We start from the raw sequence: 18522 nt of genomic DNA, 5'->3' as shown, positions 1-18522 counted from the left end.
CGCTGTGTCAGTCGGGCGACAGGACGTGGACGTCACAGAGCGGGGACGCTAGCGCACAGTGCAAACAGGGTGCAGAAGGCACCTCCGGCACAAGGCTGCAGGGCGAACGGCAACGACCTCACGGCGCCCCCGCGCGCAGGCTCAGAACTGGCCAATCCGGGCGCAGCACCGCCACGCATGCGCATCCGCCCAGGGGCGTGCACTCGCGGCCTTTGTCGCAGCGATTCCGAGGGCAGCCTCGGGAGCGGGGGCCGTGTCCAGGGCTGCCCGGCGGCACCACTCGGGTGGTCGCAGTGCTCCGCGGGGCTTCGGGGTCAGCGCGCTGTTCTTCCTCCGCCTAGGTCTCCTCGGAAACCTCCTGAAACGGAGCGGTGTTTGACTTGCCCGTGAAGCACGGAGTTTCTGTGCGCAGCAGGGGGCAGTGTTGTGCCGCGCAGGCGCCGGCTCCCCGCTCCCCCGCCCTTCTCGTTAGAAAAAACTCGGCAGTGTCTTCACCGCATCGCGGTGTTTTCCTTCTGCGCCTGCGCACGATCCCGGGCCTTGCTGTTTGTTGGGCTCCCTTTCCGTGGATCTGTTTTGTAAAGCTTGTGCCTGGGGACAAAAATCCCTGTTCCTTCCAAATTACCTCTTCTTCTCCTGGGCTGCTTGGGTTCCTCAGGAACTTGTGGTTCTGTTTTTCCGAATGCGCTGGTCGCTGTCTTTCCCCACCTCGTTTGGCCTTGGCTGGGCCTGTATCCATAGGTTCCTCCGTTATGAAACGCCCTCATGTCAGGGTAGAAGCTTTGGACGACAGATAAATGTACTGAAGGGTCACCCAAACCACAGTGCCGGCACCCCGCCTAGGCCATTATTAGTGTTTTGTGCTAACTCCCCTTAGCATTTTTCTTCAAGAGCTGTACTTACCTTCCTTTTTGCATCCTAACCTCTACCTCCTTCGGGTTTAAAGTCAGTTTTACAGGGTTGAAAGTCGTTTTCATATTTAACGTCATTGTACAGAAAAGTAACGCTGAGGTGTTGTAAATGTAGAAAGCTTTTGTGAGTGTTGAGTTGAGGACACAGCGACCCATGTAAGATGCAAAGGCAGCACCCGGGTTCCCCTTTGCGACCGCAGGAGCGCAGTGCCTGTCTGGTGCACGCCTGTATCCCCAGCACCTGGAAGCCTACCTAACGCGGAGTGGGGGCTCACTCAGCATAGGGAAATTTTTCGAAATATGATTTTCAGGACACTTTTCTTTCTATGTGTAAAAATCCGTCTTTGCCCAGCCGTGGATTATAATATAGCAACAGTTCTACATGGGGTTTTTATTGTTGTTGTTTGTTTTTGTTTTCATTTGGCCCTTTTCAAGTCGGCATGAGTCTATGTCATTAACATTTCTTAAAATGAGATTCTCTGAGTTGTACTAGGTCACTTGACTGAGATCCATTTACATTGTTGGTGACAGACTCAGGATACACCGAAAGTCCTTCGTGTTTCAAGCCTCTTTCCTTCATTCCAAAAAAAGTTGAGTGAGGCTTAAGGGAACAGGACGTAGCAGAGAATTGTGTTGGTCGAGGTGGTGCATCTTTAATATTGCTCCCTGGGTTCATCAGCTATCTTTTCAGAAGCACCCTGGCCTGCTGCATGATTGGTTCATAGACCATGGATTCTGGAACATACTGTATGGTGATTTGGTCTCGAGGTTCCAAACTGCAGTCACCCTGTCCTGCTGCCTGGGATGCTTGCTTTGGGTGATGTAATGAGGGGCTGTGGGTATAAAGAATACACTGAACATGACCTTAGGGGCCCAAACACCGCCAGGCTATTGGAATTGGGAACAAGGCATCTGCCAGCACTGTGTATGAAGCCAGCCTGATCTGAACGTAGGGGTCTTTCTCACTAAGTCCAGCTAATACTTGGACATACATTTATATCAAGCCTCACAGAACAGAAAAAAGTCCCAAGTTCCTTCTAACCCTAACCCTAACCCTAACCCTAACCCTAACCCTAACAGCACTGACCACGAATAGTTTGAACACATTGATCGTGACAACTTCTTTACCATAAATGCTCCTGCTTATTGGACACCCAGTTCTTCCCTAGTATTTTCTTCCACTCCGGTCTCCTGGTGGCCCCTGGGCCTGGGCTCAGGAGAACTCCCTTCCGGTTCCTGGTCTACCAGCCTTACCGTTTTTAGCTCTCTGAGCCACTTTGCTTTCTGAGCTGCTGTTTCTTCCACTTTAAGAAGGGGACTTGCACTGAGGTATCAGTTGAACACAGAGGCCCAAGCAGGAAAGCGGTGGTGAGAGGGCCGCTGCTCCCAGTCAGAAACTCCGCTTTTCTCCTGTGTGTGTTGGAATTCATTCTAGGAAGTGTTAGCTTTCTCTTCTGTAGAGGTCAGTGGTCTACATACCGTAATATTCCCGCTGATGCCACTGCCCCCGACACGAAAGGAAGAATGGAGAAGGGTGACATTGTAAACATGAACACACTGGGCCATCCTTAGGCGTACAGACATGAAAAGTGGCCCAGAGTTTAGGTCCCCAACACTGTGAAGCACCTATACCTGCCTTGTTGTAATGGAAAGATTATCTGAGAGAGAAACATCTTTTAAAAGCTAATATATTTTTTATCTCGTCTTCATACACTAGATATTACCCTGAGTTAATAACTGCATGCACTGCAGCATCATCAAAAAGCAAAACCAAGACGAATTAGAGCCTTTATTTCAGTTTAGCGAGCTTTACATGAAGTATCTTTTCCAAATGGGAAATCATAATTGCCATATTTGCTAACTAGTGGCATCCTTTGTTGCGTTATTCTGACATAGACAGAAATTATTTGAAATTTGAGGATGTAGGGAAAGGCTTTACTCCCCCTGAAGTTATGATTCCAGAGCTTGTGCTCCTACCTGTTACAAAGTCATGTGGGAAGGTGTTTTGAGTATATACTGTGTGTCAGGCAGTGCACTAAGCCCTCTGTATGTACTGCCGTCTCATCCATGAGAGAAACCTTACCTGGTAGGTTAGTACAAATATGCCCATTATCAGATGAGAAAACTACTGCCATTAGATCCCTGCCAGGCGTGTCTGTAGAACCTGAGCCCTGTGATGACTCAGGCACATGTTTCTCTGCAGTCTCACTATTGGGAACCCTGGTAGTTGCCTTGAGAAAATGTTTCCCATTGACCAGTGGTGACTGTCCTTCATACACGTGACCATGTGGAACTCTATGCTTTTGCTGCTGGGAAATTGGGGTCAAATCAGTGGTAGCACCTGGGAAGAAAAGACTCCAGTTCAAGTGATTCAAATGGAGGTTAGAGGCTTCATCCAGCTGATGTGTGTCACCTTCAGACCAGGGACACCTCTGAGCTGAAGCAGAACTGAGACTGTACAGGGAAAGTAGCAGGAAGGAACATGGATATAGCAAAGGCAATGAGAAGCCAATGTAGAGGGGAAGGAGAGCAGAGGTCCCAGTGCAGGGAAAGCAGAAGAGAGGTCCATGCCTCTGCTGTTCCCAGGTTGCAGTTTCTGTAACAGCTGATAATGTGTGGTTGGAGAGGCTGGGAATTGGTTCTGCTGCTTCTCTGACCCTTGCTGCAAATCTCATTCCAGCAGCCTTCAGAAAAGTTGTTTGACAGCTGTTTTTGTACGTCTTTTGTTTGTTCTGTTTTCCGGGTTAGAGGAGGTGCCAAAGAAGGTGCAGGAGGGAAGAATCGTGAAAAACAATTTCAAGGAGGCAAGGATTGAACCGAAGAAAGAGGGGCCTGTTTTAATTATTTTACGGTGTCTCCTCTTGCAGAATGAACTCCTTTCATTGTCAGCTGATTCTTTTCAGAGGCAGGAAGAGAGATGTACAAGGTCCAGGAATTGAGTCCAGAAGTGGGGTGAAGGAGCAGTGTGTTCTTGTTCTCCTGTCCCTGATCATGGCCTGGATCATGCTAGAGGACAGACAAAACAAATGGATTTCATACATTGAAAATACAAAGGTAAGCAGAGCAAAAGACAGGCAAAAATGTAGCTGCAGAACTTAGGAAGGTTACAATATGCTATTGCTCTTTGAGAGAGGAACTGGGTTACTTTTGCTGTCTATACAGGTTATGAAATATAATATTTTCCCTCTTTTTGACGACTTATACTTTCAGGAAGAGAACTGAATTAAAAACTTTCAAGCTTTTTCAAATGATGTTTAGAACAGCTAACTCATGCTCTAGTTTAATAAAATCTGAAGTCACAATGCAATATGAATCTCAGAGTGTTTACAGTGCACCTTTATAGGAGAGAAAACCAGTAAAGAAATTCTTCCCAAATTAATGGTCATCCTGGGGTGATGGGACTCTGGTTTAGTTTGCTTTGTTATAATTTGTGAGTCCTCCAAATATTCTACAGGGAGCTTGAAGTGACTAGGGTACCTGGAGAATACATGGATAAAAACCGAAAACAAGCGGAGGAAAGCTGGTGATAAGACATTCCGATCAGCAGAAAGACAGGACTCTATGGAGCCAGGACACTTGGTTTCCAGTAGGGATACTGCTGAAGGGATCCTTTTGCCCAATGTTGGGCCTGGCACAGGGAGACTTAGAGAGAAGCAGCCATTTATTGTGGAGGAAACTCAGAGCAGTTTTTTTCAAATAGGAAGGGCGGGGGAGGGAGAATTTTATACGGTCCCACACTGCCATCTAATGTCCAGAGAAACTGAGCGTGCAGGTTTCTAGCACAAACTCCCTCGATTTCTCTAGTTTTCTGAAAAAACACCACAGGAGGTGTGTGAACCCCTCATGCCAATAAAGGTCAGATAAAGCAAACCTCTGCCCAAGAGACCTCTGACAACCAAAACCAGCTGGCCTCTTCGTTAGTCCCGCCCTCGAAACCATAGCAACAGCGTGTGACGTGCTTGTACGCAGGACTCCTGCACCAATAGGGCTGGAGCTGTGGTACAATTGACGGTTTCTGGGCCTGCGCACGGACCCCTTAGGTTGGTGTCAGTCTGGAGCCCACATCTGGCGGAACTTTCCTTCCAGTCCCTGTGACAGACTTTCAGTTGAGGGACTGGGTCACTTGTAACCCAGTTGCTCCACCCGCCCCTCCCTTACAAGTGAGGGACATGGCCAATCCCCAGCTCTTCCTCCTATCCCCCCAGGCCTTGCCCCCCATCACCCCTCCCCCTACCTCCACCTGCCTGTGAACACCTACAACTGCTGACACACTCACTTGCCTCCTCTCAGCCCTCAGGCCAGGGAACCCTCCCCACGGCCTCACGGCCCAGGAGCTTGACTGGATCAACCCTGGAAAATCTCCTTAGGGATTTTCTCCTGGGCAACCGACCATCCCTGTGCTCAAGGACCTGCACTGGGGTGGGGACAGAGCCAGGAGGGCAGTTTCCAGGCTCTTGGCCCCACGTGGAAAGGTGCTCACTCGGGTAGTAAAGGGCCATCAACTGTGATTGGATGGCCATCAGCTGTGGCTAGTTGGCCGTCAGCTGTCACCTGTGAGCCGTTGGCCACTAATATAACTGCCTTGGCTACTCTAGCAGGAAATGGGGGCAAGAAGATGGTGGCTGAGCTAGTGAGCGTGGATTGCAGTTAGCAAGTGGGGTTCATTGTCAGAGAGAAGCCCATGCCAGGTTGCAGATCGCGTGGCTCCTGCTTCCTGCATCTGTAACCCACCAGCAACGAGAATATAGTGGTAGGACTCCCCTATCTATGACTCTGTGGGTGTTCCTTTTTGGCCTCACCATATCCTGCGATCTTATGTGGGGAGAGGGACCAGAGATTCCGCATGACACCCTGCATGACAACTGGACAACAGGAAACCCCGCCCCTCCTTGACGTCCCTTCTAGCATTCCCCTCTCTCCTCACCTCAACACCCTGCCCTGCTCATCCAACCCGCTCCCGCTAATGCCTGTGTTTGCACTGACTTCAACCTCTGGGAGACCTGCAGTGTGGACCCCACAGCCTTCCTCACCTTGCACCAGGCCCGTCCTTACCCAGCTTACCCAGGGGGATAAACTCCCCCTCCTGCACGCTTGGCTCCCTGCCACATGGACTCTCCATCCTCTCCTGCTGTGCTCCAACAAGGGGCACATCCCCACCTGTATCTCAGCACCTGGGGTTTGATGACAAATCCCCACACCTTACTGAGCTGTACATCTTGAATCCATGACCAGGAGAGCACTGCTTCTCACTTTCCCTGTCACCTTCCTACACCTCTCCCTTACTCACTGGTACCCGGCTTCCATTCCAGTGACCTCTCCTAATAATTCATGGAGAGCACAGAAGCTATGGGGGGGAGGTTCCTGAGCTTCTCAAACCCAGTGGAGGTGCTTCTCCCCTGGCATCCCCTGCCGCCCCTGAGCGTACCTGCTCCTGACTGCATCCAGCCCTCGCCTGTGCTCAGGGTCCCTTGCCTTCCCCCTGCTCAGGGACTGCTCCTGCACTCATCACTCCTCTTGGCTCCTGTCCCTTGTGCGTGCAGCTTCCCCAACAAAGGAGTGAACATGGACCTTGTGGGCTCTAAGACCCACGAGATACACGAGGCTTCAGATAGCCTGGCTTGTCCCTTGGACATGGGACAGTGCTGTGTGGCCTTACATCTCTTGGCGTTGCTGCTGCCAAAGCAAAGGCTCTGGCTTCTTTGGAACCTGAAATTCACAGTTCCTAAATGCCCCACCTGACTCTGTGCTGAAACTGGATGTTGCTGCTCTGGGCTGTTTTGTCCTCAGCAGGAGCTGTGCTGACCTGCAGGGAGGCTCAGTGAAGAGAACTGGGACCCTGGGACCTGTGCAGATGTAAGACACCCCTCCGTGAGCCCATCATCTAGGGACACATCACATCTGCTGCTTTGTCTAAGTCACTTGCCCAGGGAAAGGGGCTTGTTGTCTGATGGGATAACCTAACATGGAGCTGAGGAACGGCCCTGTATTTCTGATATAAGCTGGCTGCCTTCCCAATAGGATTCCTGCCAGAAGCTGCGAGATGGGGGAGGACACATCACAGAGAGGGTGACTCCTCCGTCAGGGAATCTCCCTGCTACGGACTAGGGTTCCAATTTCCAGGTTACTCCCAGTTTGCCACACTGGACTGACATCCCGCCTCTCCTTCCCTTACCTGCTCTGCCTGCCCACACCTTAGGATCTCAGTGGTTTGTTCAATGCAAGCATTCCCAGCAAGGAATTCATCTTTAGAGCTGGCTCACGAAATAACTGCCTGAGGCAAAGGGGACCTGCCTTATGGAAAAACGTGTGAAATTTCTTACTACATTTAGGATTTCATCCTGATTAATTCCTTTCCACCAATGTAGAGTCCCCATGATAAAAGTTCTCTTCCGGGAAGGTGAGGAGAAAGATGTACAGCATAAATTTTCACCAGTGTCCCAGGATCATTCCTCAAGGGAGCCAGGCCTCCTCTGCATTTAAGGGGTTCGAGGTCTGTAACGTCGCTCAAGTCTGGGAATTAAATGTGGGCCGTGAGTCTGTGTTTCCTGAGTTGAATTCGACTTGCTCATTTGATCTAGAACTTTTTGTTTACACAGACCCAGAAAAACCTAGTGGGCTTGCTATGTATTTCGCTCCTAGGAACATCACGGTTAACTAGTCTCCAAGGTCGGTCTGTGGGAGTCAGACACTTCTGATTGCGGCTGTCACTGCTGTGCATTAAGGGGAATCGCACCCACCCGGCCTGTGGCCATTCAGTGCTGCCCTCGCTACCTCAGCATCCAAATCCTGCCGCTTTGGGATCCGAGTTCATGTAGCTTTTCCTACTGAGTGGCTCTGGTCCAACTGCAAGTCCCATCATCCAGCGAGATTTCCATCCCAATTTACGAGGTGCAAAGCACAGTACACAGAGGGAGGGCACCATTCCCAGCTGGCTGGCAGAGGTCGGAAAGTGATGGCCTCCCTCCAGCAGCCACACCAGGCCTGTCCTGCCACCGACAATCAATCCTTTAGCACAGCTGAGGTTTCCCTTGTCTCCATTGCCTGCCTCCCGCATGGTCCCCCGGCTGTTGTGGTGGGGAAGAGGGAGGGAATTGCAGAGCCAGTCCCTGTCCTGTGGAGGTGAGCCTCTAACCAGGGAGAGAGAAATGACACCTGTACACGTGGTAGGCAGTGTGTTGTGGACCGCCTGTTAGGCGAGGTGGCCAGGAGAAGAGAGGGGGGAGGAGGACCAGCGTGGGCTGGTGTGGCTTTGGGGGGCTTGCTGGGGGCGGTCCTGAGTGCTGACTTTCTATGGTGTCCAGGAGGGACAAGGGAGAATGGGTGGGTGGGGATACCCGAGGGAGTCAGTGGCTACCCCACCCCCAACCCACTTAAGGACTTTGTCCCCACAACGGAGTATGGGCTGTAGGACATGTGGGGTCACATCTGAGACAGCACATTGTCCCAAGAGATAGACTAGAAGCCGGAATCCAGTGATGCTCAGACACGTGGAGCATGTCAAGTTCTAGACCAGGCAGGGAGCCGCAGTAACAAAGTGTTGGGAGAGAGTGGGTGTAAAATGTAACGCACCCGTCAATTTACATGAAATGCCCAGAAAGGGCAAATCTACAGGGACAGAAGTTAGATGAGAGGTTTCCCGGGCCTGGAGGTGGTCATGGGGATTGACTGCCAACAGGAACACGGATCTCTTTGGGGTGATGGAAGTGTCCTAGAACTGGATTGTGGTGGTGGTTGCTCCACCTGTATATGTACTAAAAGTCACCGCATTGGACTCTTAACTGGGCGAATTTTGTAATATGTGAGTTGCACCTCAAGAACGCTGTTTAGGAAATGTAATGCAAATGTTCCAGTGGGTCCTGGAGGAAAGTTATGCGGTTGTCGTCAGAACAACAAGGACTCCGTTGCTGTCTCTCTGTGTCCTGGGTCCTGCCTCCAGGACCCATCACTGCCTGCCTCCTCCCTGTGTCCCAGATGCTCCCGCCAGATGGAGTGGGTGGGCTCACAGTTCAAGTCAGGAAGTCAGGCCAGGAGGAGCGCTGGTGAGTGCACACGTCTGCGCGTGTCTGTGCGTGTTCATGCACACGCACCCTTTGGGTGATCATAGGGGTAATTCACAAACCCCGCTGCGGGCAGACTCCCATAATCCATCCAGCGTTGTAAATTGCACCTAGTTGTTTTCCATTGTTCAGGAATCCCAGGGACCCAGCTTCAGTTTCCTGGCCACCAGCCTGGGCCCTTCCCTCCAAAGTCTGATCACAGGCTGACAGGGAGAGTGGGGAGGGGTGTTGTCCCCTGCACAGCGCCCCCTGCCCATGCCAGGGACCCAGTGGGCATGCACAGCAGGACAGTAGCCAGGAAAAGGGAACCGCAGCCGCCTTTCCATCACGCAGCCATGGAGACTTGGGATGAGCCTCACAGGGGATGCTTCAAGCTGACGGGGGAGGGGCGGTGGTTTCCAGCAGCACTGGGTGTGCAGGAAGACCGACACCCTCACTCCCACCCCGTTCTTACCTCCGTGGCCACAGAGCTTTCTGTGGGTTGGGAGATACAATGTGTTCCAAGTAACAGGCTTCAATAGATGGTGCTGGGGGAGAGTCCAATTGAGTTCACTCAGAAAAGAGGGAAAGCAAGGGGGAGGGATTGGACACTGTTAGCAAGGGTGGCGTCAGTGTGAAAAGGGGTTCCGCTGGGGGAGCAGGCAGCAGTCCTGCGAGGCGGACACTAAGAGGCTTGTTCCTGGCGACATGGCAGGGCTGGAGACATGGGCACGTGAAGGGCTTTGAGAGTCAGACAAAACGTCTTCTGCAAGGTGTTTCCTGCTTGGAAGACTCATCACCGGTGGTCCTGAGGCTGTGCTCTGTGTTCCGGCACATGGAGAATAGAGGGCTGGACCACAGAGCAATGCAAAGGAACTCCCTGGTGATTCTGAACCCTGCAGAGGTGGGATGTCCATCTAGTGCTCAGATCACAACGAAACGGATGCAGGGCCCAGGGTCCAGGTGGGATTTTGGAAGTGCAGGGAGAGACCCGAGTGTGCAGTCTACACAGATCTTACCCGAGGGCCGCAGATAGCAGGCCACCATGAAATGAGTGGGGGTGTGCTCTCCGGTGAGGATGTGGGTGCAAAGCTCCGGAGATTTCTGCCATTGCCAAGTGGCCACAACCCAGGCACGATCAGAACTGACGGTCTTGGTGAAGGACTCCCTGTCTTTCCTAAACTCCTCACCCCTGTTTGATGGTAAGGGTCATAGGACCAGATGTGAGACAGCAAAAGGTGAGGAAAGGGGATCAGATGTGCCTTGGCTGTGACAAGAAGAGAACCAGTCTGTCTTCCAGATTGACCCCTTTAGGTCCTCTGGTTGAGACGCGAGAGCCCCCGAGACTCCGGGACTAGTCCCTGATTTCCAGTTGAGGGACTACTTAGGGCCTCAGAGCACCGCCGTCTCTGTGGATGGACGATTAGCCGGGTAGAGGGTATGATTTTCTGAGTTACAAGAAACGAATGAGACAATACGGACATTAATGTTTTCTAAGGCATACAGCTCCATCTAAAGTAAGCCTGTCACACCTGCTAGCTACGGTTCCTGCGGTTTCATTGTTGCTGTTGCCAGTACTTAATGGTACTTAATCTCCTAGATGGAAACACTCCGAGGGCAGGGGGCACCCCAGTTGCCAGGAGGTGGGGACCTGACACCTGCCCTTCACTAGCAGGGTTGATTGGCGCTCTCTCAGGACCAAGGCCCTGCCAGTGCCTGGGGCCGCGAGGTCTAGGAGACACGGGGAGGGTCTCCCTCGAAGAACCGCTTCTCTGAGGACACAGCCGGCTGGGCAGGAGGTCTTGGGAGATGTTTCTGGGTCTGTCAGCAACTACTGCGATTCTCAGCCGGGCGTCTCCACTCTAGTGCAGACACTGGCGTGATGTATCTTAGGAGAAAAGACGAGGAGGAAAACGACGTCTCATAAAAATACCGCCTTTCCTCATGTTCCTGCAGGATTGCTTTTCTGGCTCTGGAGACGTTTCCTGAAGCCCAGCTCCAGGACTCAGGCTTTGAGATGAAGGCCTGTCTTGTCCGAGGGGAAGGAGCCTGGCATCGCCTGTGGAGGCAAGGACGGCCTTCAGGAGACGTGCTCACCTCACTGACAACCCTCTTCAGCTCCTCCACTGTGTGAGTCTGTCTGGGCCTCTCCTGTTTCTGTGATGTGTTTTAGGGTTCTGTTTATGAGATGTTGATTGTTCTCCTGGGTTAAAGAGAGGCGGATGCCGGGACCCCAGTCTCCTCTCCCAGGGACTGATTGGAAGCTGGGCAGAGGAGGAGCTGGTACCCAGGATGAGCGCACATCCCAGATTCACTCGTGCTCCCCAGATTGCAGGGGCACTTTGGCTCCTTGATTTTTCCTGATTGATTTGCTCTCAGTGAGGAGCGCCCCCCTTCGTCCCTGCAATGTAACGGGAAAGAGGAACTCTTTCTTACTTCTAATTTGCTAAGTGTTGTCAGATGCAAACTTGTCAATGAGCCATGTGCACAAATGCTAAATCAGTTTCAGTGAAAATGCTCACTCTTGGATTTCCACCCACTCCCCTACTTCTTTACAGGATGGGGAAGGTGTACGTGTGGCTTGTGTGCCCGCGTGATGATGGGGGAAGGGGATGCATGACACACCTCTGTGGCTCAGTGTCATAGGTGGTCTCTGAGGAAGGATGACCCTCTTTCCCAGTCCCAGCGGTGAACTGACCCACAGCGCCCATGTGGGGCTGGTGAAACTGCATTTCTGACTCTCAGCTCTTGGTAGCACCCAGTGCTCCCTGACCGACTCAGTCTCACCTCACTCTGCTGACCCCTCTGAATGTTCCTCATCTTCCAACCTGCCCCTGCGCAGGACGGCCCGCTCCACAGCCTCGGCTGCAGGGTCATTTGCCCCTTGCCTGCTCAGGTTCCCCTCTGGGACCCGCGATCTGGTCAGCCACTTTCTACACCCCCCGCAAGGAGAGCAGGCCCCTGGGGTGTCACCTGCACCACAGCGGAACCCAGATTGGCTCCAGAAAGCTGTGATCCAAAACTCGCGCCGTCCCTCTGCCCAAAGACACTGCTGGCTCACTGTGCACACTGTCCTCCTGTGAGTCTAGAGAGAGAAGGGGTTGAAACCCTCCTTGACATGGAGGGCCTCTGCACCGCTTGTCTCACCTGCCCTGTCTGAGCTCTGTGACCTGTGCCTGCCACTGCCCCTGTGGGCCTTTCCCCCCGTGACTGGAACAGACACTCTTTGCAGGGCCTTGTCTTTCATGTTGACCCCCGACTTCCCCTACTCTATCCAGGTCAACGGAGCACACTGTGCAACGTGTGCCTTGTCCAGAATGTTCGGACCATATGTGGTCACTAAACCCCTCACGTCAGAAATATAAAATGAAGTAGAGTGAGGAAGAACAGCATGGTCACATGGGCCAAGGCGACAAAATCATATCTAAGATGAGCATACAAAAGCATATGTGGGATCAGAAAATATGGAAATTAGTTGTGGCCTTGACAAGACCAGCAGCAGTGGAGTGGTAGGGACAAAAGTTGTGTTGAAGGGGGTTGAGCAGATAAACAGGAGAAGTTGAAACAGTTTTTTTTTCAGTCACTGTAGACGGCATTTATTTCCCTCATTAAAAAACCTCCATAGCGCATATAAGTTTAAAATCAAACTTCTCGTTCAAAGTGTTGCACACATAGTGAAATAGAAGCGTTTAATTGCTTTATGTTTACAGTTTTAAAAGTCTGAAATGCACTGAGGGAAAATCTGAGAAAGCCAGATTTAACATGTTTTAGGGAGTAAACTTTATAATGACTGTGTCGACTATTCTGCCCCCAATGCCAGTTCTACAGACCACGCTACTACAATCTACAGGAAACCATGAAGTAAACTAGGTACGAGCTGAGTCCTGCATAATGAAGAAAGAGGTAAAATGATGTAGGGTGGAACAGTTTCTGTTGTACGTAATTTCTGTCAAGCCTTCAAGAGTAAAAAGCAAACTCCAAAGGTTTAACTCACACTGCAGCCGTATTGAAAACTGTCCAGGTCCGCCCCTCTCCCTCAATTAATTCCTCCCTCCAGTATAATGTGAAAATAAAAGTATCTCCAGTGGCCGGGGGCATGGGCCCTGAAAAAGAAATGGGGTACCCAGCCATTGCTCTCCTTGACATGGAGCCATCACCAGCACTGGAAATAGTTTTGCTTTTAAAATCAACACGTTTATCGCGCCAGCAGCTGCAGAATGACACGTGGGAAGGAGATGGGTTTCCAAGCACCCCTCTGTTGGGGGAAGGCTGCATGCAGAAGGAGGTGAGGGTTCAGGAGAGGAGTGTGGTAAGTGCAGGAGCAAGTTCCCGGAGCAGCTGGAAGGCATGGAATCCTGAACACTGGGTGATGGCAGGCTGCAGTGAGGAGCGGGAATCCTCCCGGGCAGCAGAGGATGCCAGGTCAGAAAGACGTGGATTGGTTTGGGGCAGCTCTCAGAAGTCCCCCCCCCCATTACTTCTGTCTTCTCCATGAATTATTCGCTGAGGCCATTGGAAAGGAAGTGGGTCCCCTGTGAATAAGGCAGTTGTGTCGGTAGCATGACATGGAAAGTGAGAAGTAATGCTTTCCTGATCATGGATTTAAGATAATTCAGTCAAGTTTCCAGTTCTGTGATCACTGCTCAGGGTCTCAGACAGAGACATGGACTTATTGACACAGAGCAGCAGAGTAAGGACAGGAGAGAACAGCTAGAGAGGGTGCCTGATGGGCAGTTTGTGGTACTGAGTAAGCTGGGTAAGACGGGGCCTGATGGAAGATGTCCAAAGCTGTGGGGTCCACACTGGACACCCCCAGAAGTTGAAGGCTGTATGAGCAGACCCATTAGAGTGAGGGAGCTGGACTCCTATGGCAGGGTGTTGAGGTGACGAGTCACGGAGGGCTACAAAGGGACATCATGTGTTCATTTGTGTGTGTGTATGTGGGGGGGGGGGACATAGGTGGGGTGGATTCCCTGATGCCCCAGGCTGTACCTTGGGCAGGGGATGCGGTATCCGGAGGACCATAGCATGTCTGAGGACAGAGAGGCTCTGCTTAGGCCAGGGCGAGGCCCCTGGGCCCAGAGGGTTCCCGAAAGTGAGGCTGAGAGGAAGAGGAGGGGGAGGAGGACGGTGTCTCAGGCCCGCCAGCCGAAGGCAGAAGCTGAGTAGGCCGGGCGGGAGCAGGATGACTAGGGCAGTGGTACAGGCGCCGCACGAGGGGCGCAGGGACCGCTGTGTCAGTCGGGCGACAGGACGTGGACGTCACAGAGCGGGGACGCTAGCGCACAGTGCAAACAGGGTGCAGAAGGCACCTCCGGCACAAGGCTGCAGGGCGAACGGCAACGACCTCACGGCGCCCCCGCGCGCAGGCTCAGAACTGGCCAATCCGGGCGCAGCACCGCCACGCATGCGCATCCGCCCAGGGGCGTGCACTCGCGGCCTTTGTCGCAGCGATTCCGAGGGCAGCCTCGGGAGCGGGGGCCGTGTCCAGGGCTGCCCGGCGGCACCACTCGGGTGGTCGCAGTGCTCCGCGGGGCTTCGGGGTCAGCGCGCTGTTCTTCCTCCGCCTAGGTCTCCTCGGAAACCTCCTGAAACGGAGCGGTGTTTGACTTGCCCGTGAAGCACGGAGTTTCTGTGCGCAGCAGGGGGCAGTGTTGTGCCGCGCAGGCGCCGGCTCCCCGCTCCCCCGCCCTTCTCGTTAGAAAAAACTCGGCAGTGTCTTCACCGCATCGCGGTGTTTTCCTTCTGCGCCTGCGCACGATCCCGGGCCTTGCTGTTTGTTGGGCTCCCTTTCCGTGGATCTGTTTTGTAAAGCTTGTGCCTGGGGACAAAAATCCCTGTTCCTTCCAAATTACCTCTTCTTCTCCTGGGCTGCTTGGGTTCCTCAGGAACTTGTGGTTCTGTTTTTCCGAATGCGCTGGTCGCTGTCTTTCCCCACCTCGTTTGGCCTTGGCTGGGCCTGTATCCATAGGTTCCTCCGTTATGAAACGCCCTCATGTCAGGGTAGAAGCTTTGGACGACAGATAAATGTACTGAAGGGTCACCCAAACCACAGTGCCGGCACCCCGCCTAGGCCATTATTAGTGTTTTGTGCTAACTCCCCTTAGCATTTTTCTTCAAGAGCTGTACTTACCTTCCTTTTTGCATCCTAACCTCTACCTCCTTCGGGTTTAAAGTCAGTTTTACAGGGTTGAAAGTCGTTTTCATATTTAACGTCATTGTACAGAAAAGTAACGCTGAGGTGTTGTAAATGTAGAAAGCTTTTGTGAGTGTTGAGTTGAGGACACAGCGACCCATGTAAGATGCAAAGGCAGCACCCGGGTTCCCCTTTGCGACCGCAGGAGCGCAGTGCCTGTCTGGTGCACGCCTGTATCCCCAGCACCTGGAAGCCTACCTAACGCGGAGTGGGGGCTCACTCAGCATAGGGAAATTTTTCGAAATATGATTTTCAGGACACTTTTCTTTCTATGTGTAAAAATCCGTCTTTGCCCAGCCGTGGATTATAATATAGCAACAGTTCTACATGGGGTTTTTATTGTTGTTGTTTGTTTTTGTTTTCATTTGGCCCTTTTCAAGTCGGCATGAGTCTATGTCATTAACATTTCTTAAAATGAGATTCTCTGAGTTGTACTAGGTCACTTGACTGAGATCCATTTACATTGTTGGTGACAGACTCAGGATACACCGAAAGTCCTTCGTGTTTCAAGCCTCTTTCCTTCATTCCAAAAAAAGTTGAGTGAGGCTTAAGGGAACAGGACGTAGCAGAGAATTGTGTTGGTCGAGGTGGTGCATCTTTAATATTGCTCCCTGGGTTCATCAGCTATCTTTTCAGAAGCACCCTGGCCTGCTGCATGATTGGTTCATAGACCATGGATTCTGGAACATACTGTATGGTGATTTGGTCTCGAGGTTCCAAACTGCAGTCACCCTGTCCTGCTGCCTGGGATGCTTGCTTTGGGTGATGTAATGAGGGGCTGTGGGTATAAAGAATACACTGAACATGACCTTAGGGGCCCAAACACCGCCAGGCTATTGGAATTGGGAACAAGGCATCTGCCAGCACTGTGTATGAAGCCAGCCTGATCTGAACGTAGGGGTCTTTCTCACTAAGTCCAGCTAATACTTGGACATACATTTATATCAAGCCTCACAGAACAGAAAAAAGTCCCAAGTTCCTTCTAACCCTAACCCTAACCCTAACCCTAACCCTAACCCTAACAGCACTGACCACGAATAGTTTGAACACATTGATCGTGACAACTTCTTTACCATAAATGCTCCTGCTTATTGGACACCCAGTTCTTCCCTAGTATTTTCTTCCACTCCGGTCTCCTGGTGGCCCCTGGGCCTGGGCTCAGGAGAACTCCCTTCCGGTTCCTGGTCTACCAGCCTTACCGTTTTTAGCTCTCTGAGCCACTTTGCTTTCTGAGCTGCTGTTTCTTCCACTTTAAGAAGGGGACTTGCACTGAGGTATCAGTTGAACACAGAGGCCCAAGCAGGAAAGCGGTGGTGAGAGGGCCGCTGCTCCCAGTCAGAAACTCCGCTTTTCTCCTGTGTGTGTTGGAATTCATTCTAGGAAGTGTTAGCTTTCTCTTCTGTAGAGGTCAGTGGTCTACATACCGTAATATTCCCGCTGATGCCACTGCCCCCGACACGAAAGGAAGAATGGAGAAGGGTGACATTGTAAACATGAACACACTGGGCCATCCTTAGGCGTACAGACATGAAAAGTGGCCCAGAGTTTAGGTCCCCAACACTGTGAAGCACCTATACCTGCCTTGTTGTAATGGAAAGATTATCTGAGAGAGAAACATCTTTTAAAAGCTAATATATTTTTTATCTCGTCTTCATACACTAGATATTACCCTGAGTTAATAACTGCATGCACTGCAGCATCATCAAAAAGCAAAACCAAGACGAATTAGAGCCTTTATTTCAGTTTAGCGAGCTTTACATGAAGTATCTTTTCCAAATGGGAAATCATAATTGCCATATTTGCTAACTAGTGGCATCCTTTGTTGCGTTATTCTGACATAGACAGAAATTATTTGAAATTTGAGGATGTAGGGAAAGGCTTTACTCCCCCTGAAGTTATGATTCCAGAGCTTGTGCTCCTACCTGTTACAAAGTCATGTGGGAAGGTGTTTTGAGTATATACTGTGTGTCAGGCAGTGCACTAAGCCCTCTGTATGTACTGCCGTCTCATCCATGAGAGAAACCTTACCTGGTAGGTTAGTACAAATATGCCCATTATCAGATGAGAAAACTACTGCCATTAGATCCCTGCCAGGCGTGTCTGTAGAACCTGAGCCCTGTGATGACTCAGGCACATGTTTCTCTGCAGTCTCACTATTGGGAACCCTGGTAGTTGCCTTGAGAAAATGTTTCCCATTGACCAGTGGTGACTGTCCTTCATACACGTGACCATGTGGAACTCTATGCTTTTGCTGCTGGGAAATTGGGGTCAAATCAGTGGTAGCACCTGGGAAGAAAAGACTCCAGTTCAAGTGATTCAAATGGAGGTTAGAGGCTTCATCCAGCTGATGTGTGTCACCTTCAGACCAGGGACACCTCTGAGCTGAAGCAGAACTGAGACTGTACAGGGAAAGTAGCAGGAAGGAACATGGATATAGCAAAGGCAATGAGAAGCCAATGTAGAGGGGAAGGAGAGCAGAGGTCCCAGTGCAGGGAAAGCAGAAGAGAGGTCCATGCCTCTGCTGTTCCCAGGTTGCAGTTTCTGTAACAGCTGATAATGTGTGGTTGGAGAGGCTGGGAATTGGTTCTGCTGCTTCTCTGACCCTTGCTGCAAATCTCATTCCAGCAGCCTTCAGAAAAGTTGTTTGACAGCTGTTTTTGTACGTCTTTTGTTTGTTCTGTTTTCCGGGTTAGAGGAGGTGCCAAAGAAGGTGCAGGAGGGAAGAATCGTGAAAAACAATTTCAAGGAGGCAAGGATTGAACCGAAGAAAGAGGGGCCTGTTTTAATTATTTTACGGTGTCTCCTCTTGCAGAATGAACTCCTTTCATTGTCAGCTGATTCTTTTCAGAGGCAGGAAGAGAGATGTACAAGGTCCAGGAATTGAGTCCAGAAGTGGGGTGAAGGAGCAGTGTGTTCTTGTTCTCCTGTCCCTGATCATGGCCTGGATCATGCTAGAGGACAGACAAAACAAATGGATTTCATACATTGAAAATACAAAGGTAAGCAGAGCAAAAGACAGGCAAAAATGTAGCTGCAGAACTTAGGAAGGTTACAATATGCTATTGCTCTTTGAGAGAGGAACTGGGTTACTTTTGCTGTCTATACAGGTTATGAAATATAATATTTTCCCTCTTTTTGACGACTTATACTTTCAGGAAGAGAACTGAATTAAAAACTTTCAAGCTTTTTCAAATGATGTTTAGAACAGCTAACTCATGCTCTAGTTTAATAAAATCTGAAGTCACAATGCAATATGAATCTCAGAGTGTTTACAGTGCACCTTTATAGGAGAGAAAACCAGTAAAGAAATTCTTCCCAAATTAATGGTCATCCTGGGGTGATGGGACTCTGGTTTAGTTTGCTTTGTTATAATTTGTGA

General features: G+C 51.0%; 1 protein-coding gene across 9 annotated transcripts in view; it reads left to right on the top strand.

The window, feature by feature from the left end:
- The window catches only part of LOC148754608 (uncharacterized), a 148184-nt gene that overhangs the window by 18033 nt on the left and 111629 nt on the right, over positions 1-18522 (top strand). For 6 of the 9 annotated variants that reach the window (XR_016020040.1, XM_088795234.1, XM_088795232.1 and 3 more), the window contains exon 3: positions 10904-11077. Coding sequence is in view for 7 of the 9 variants with exons in the window: in XM_088795234.1 (XP_088651360.1) it covers positions 10904-11077 (174 nt within the window). In the remaining 2 variants the exon portion in view is untranslated. Of the gene's footprint in view, positions 1-10903; positions 11078-17955; positions 18143-18522 lie in introns of all 9 variants that reach the window. The other 3 variants (XR_016020042.1, XM_088795237.1, XM_088795235.1) reach the window with 1 other exon arrangement.

Source organism: Rhinolophus sinicus, chromosome 18 (assembly GCF_057876585.1).
Source record: "Rhinolophus sinicus isolate RSI-liver-muscle chromosome 18, RSI-T2T, whole genome shotgun sequence".
Classification (NCBI taxonomy): Eukaryota; Metazoa; Chordata; class Mammalia; order Chiroptera; family Rhinolophidae; genus Rhinolophus; species Rhinolophus sinicus.
Note: the sequence above shows the minus strand (reverse complement) of the source record. Positions and strands in the feature narration are given on the sequence as shown.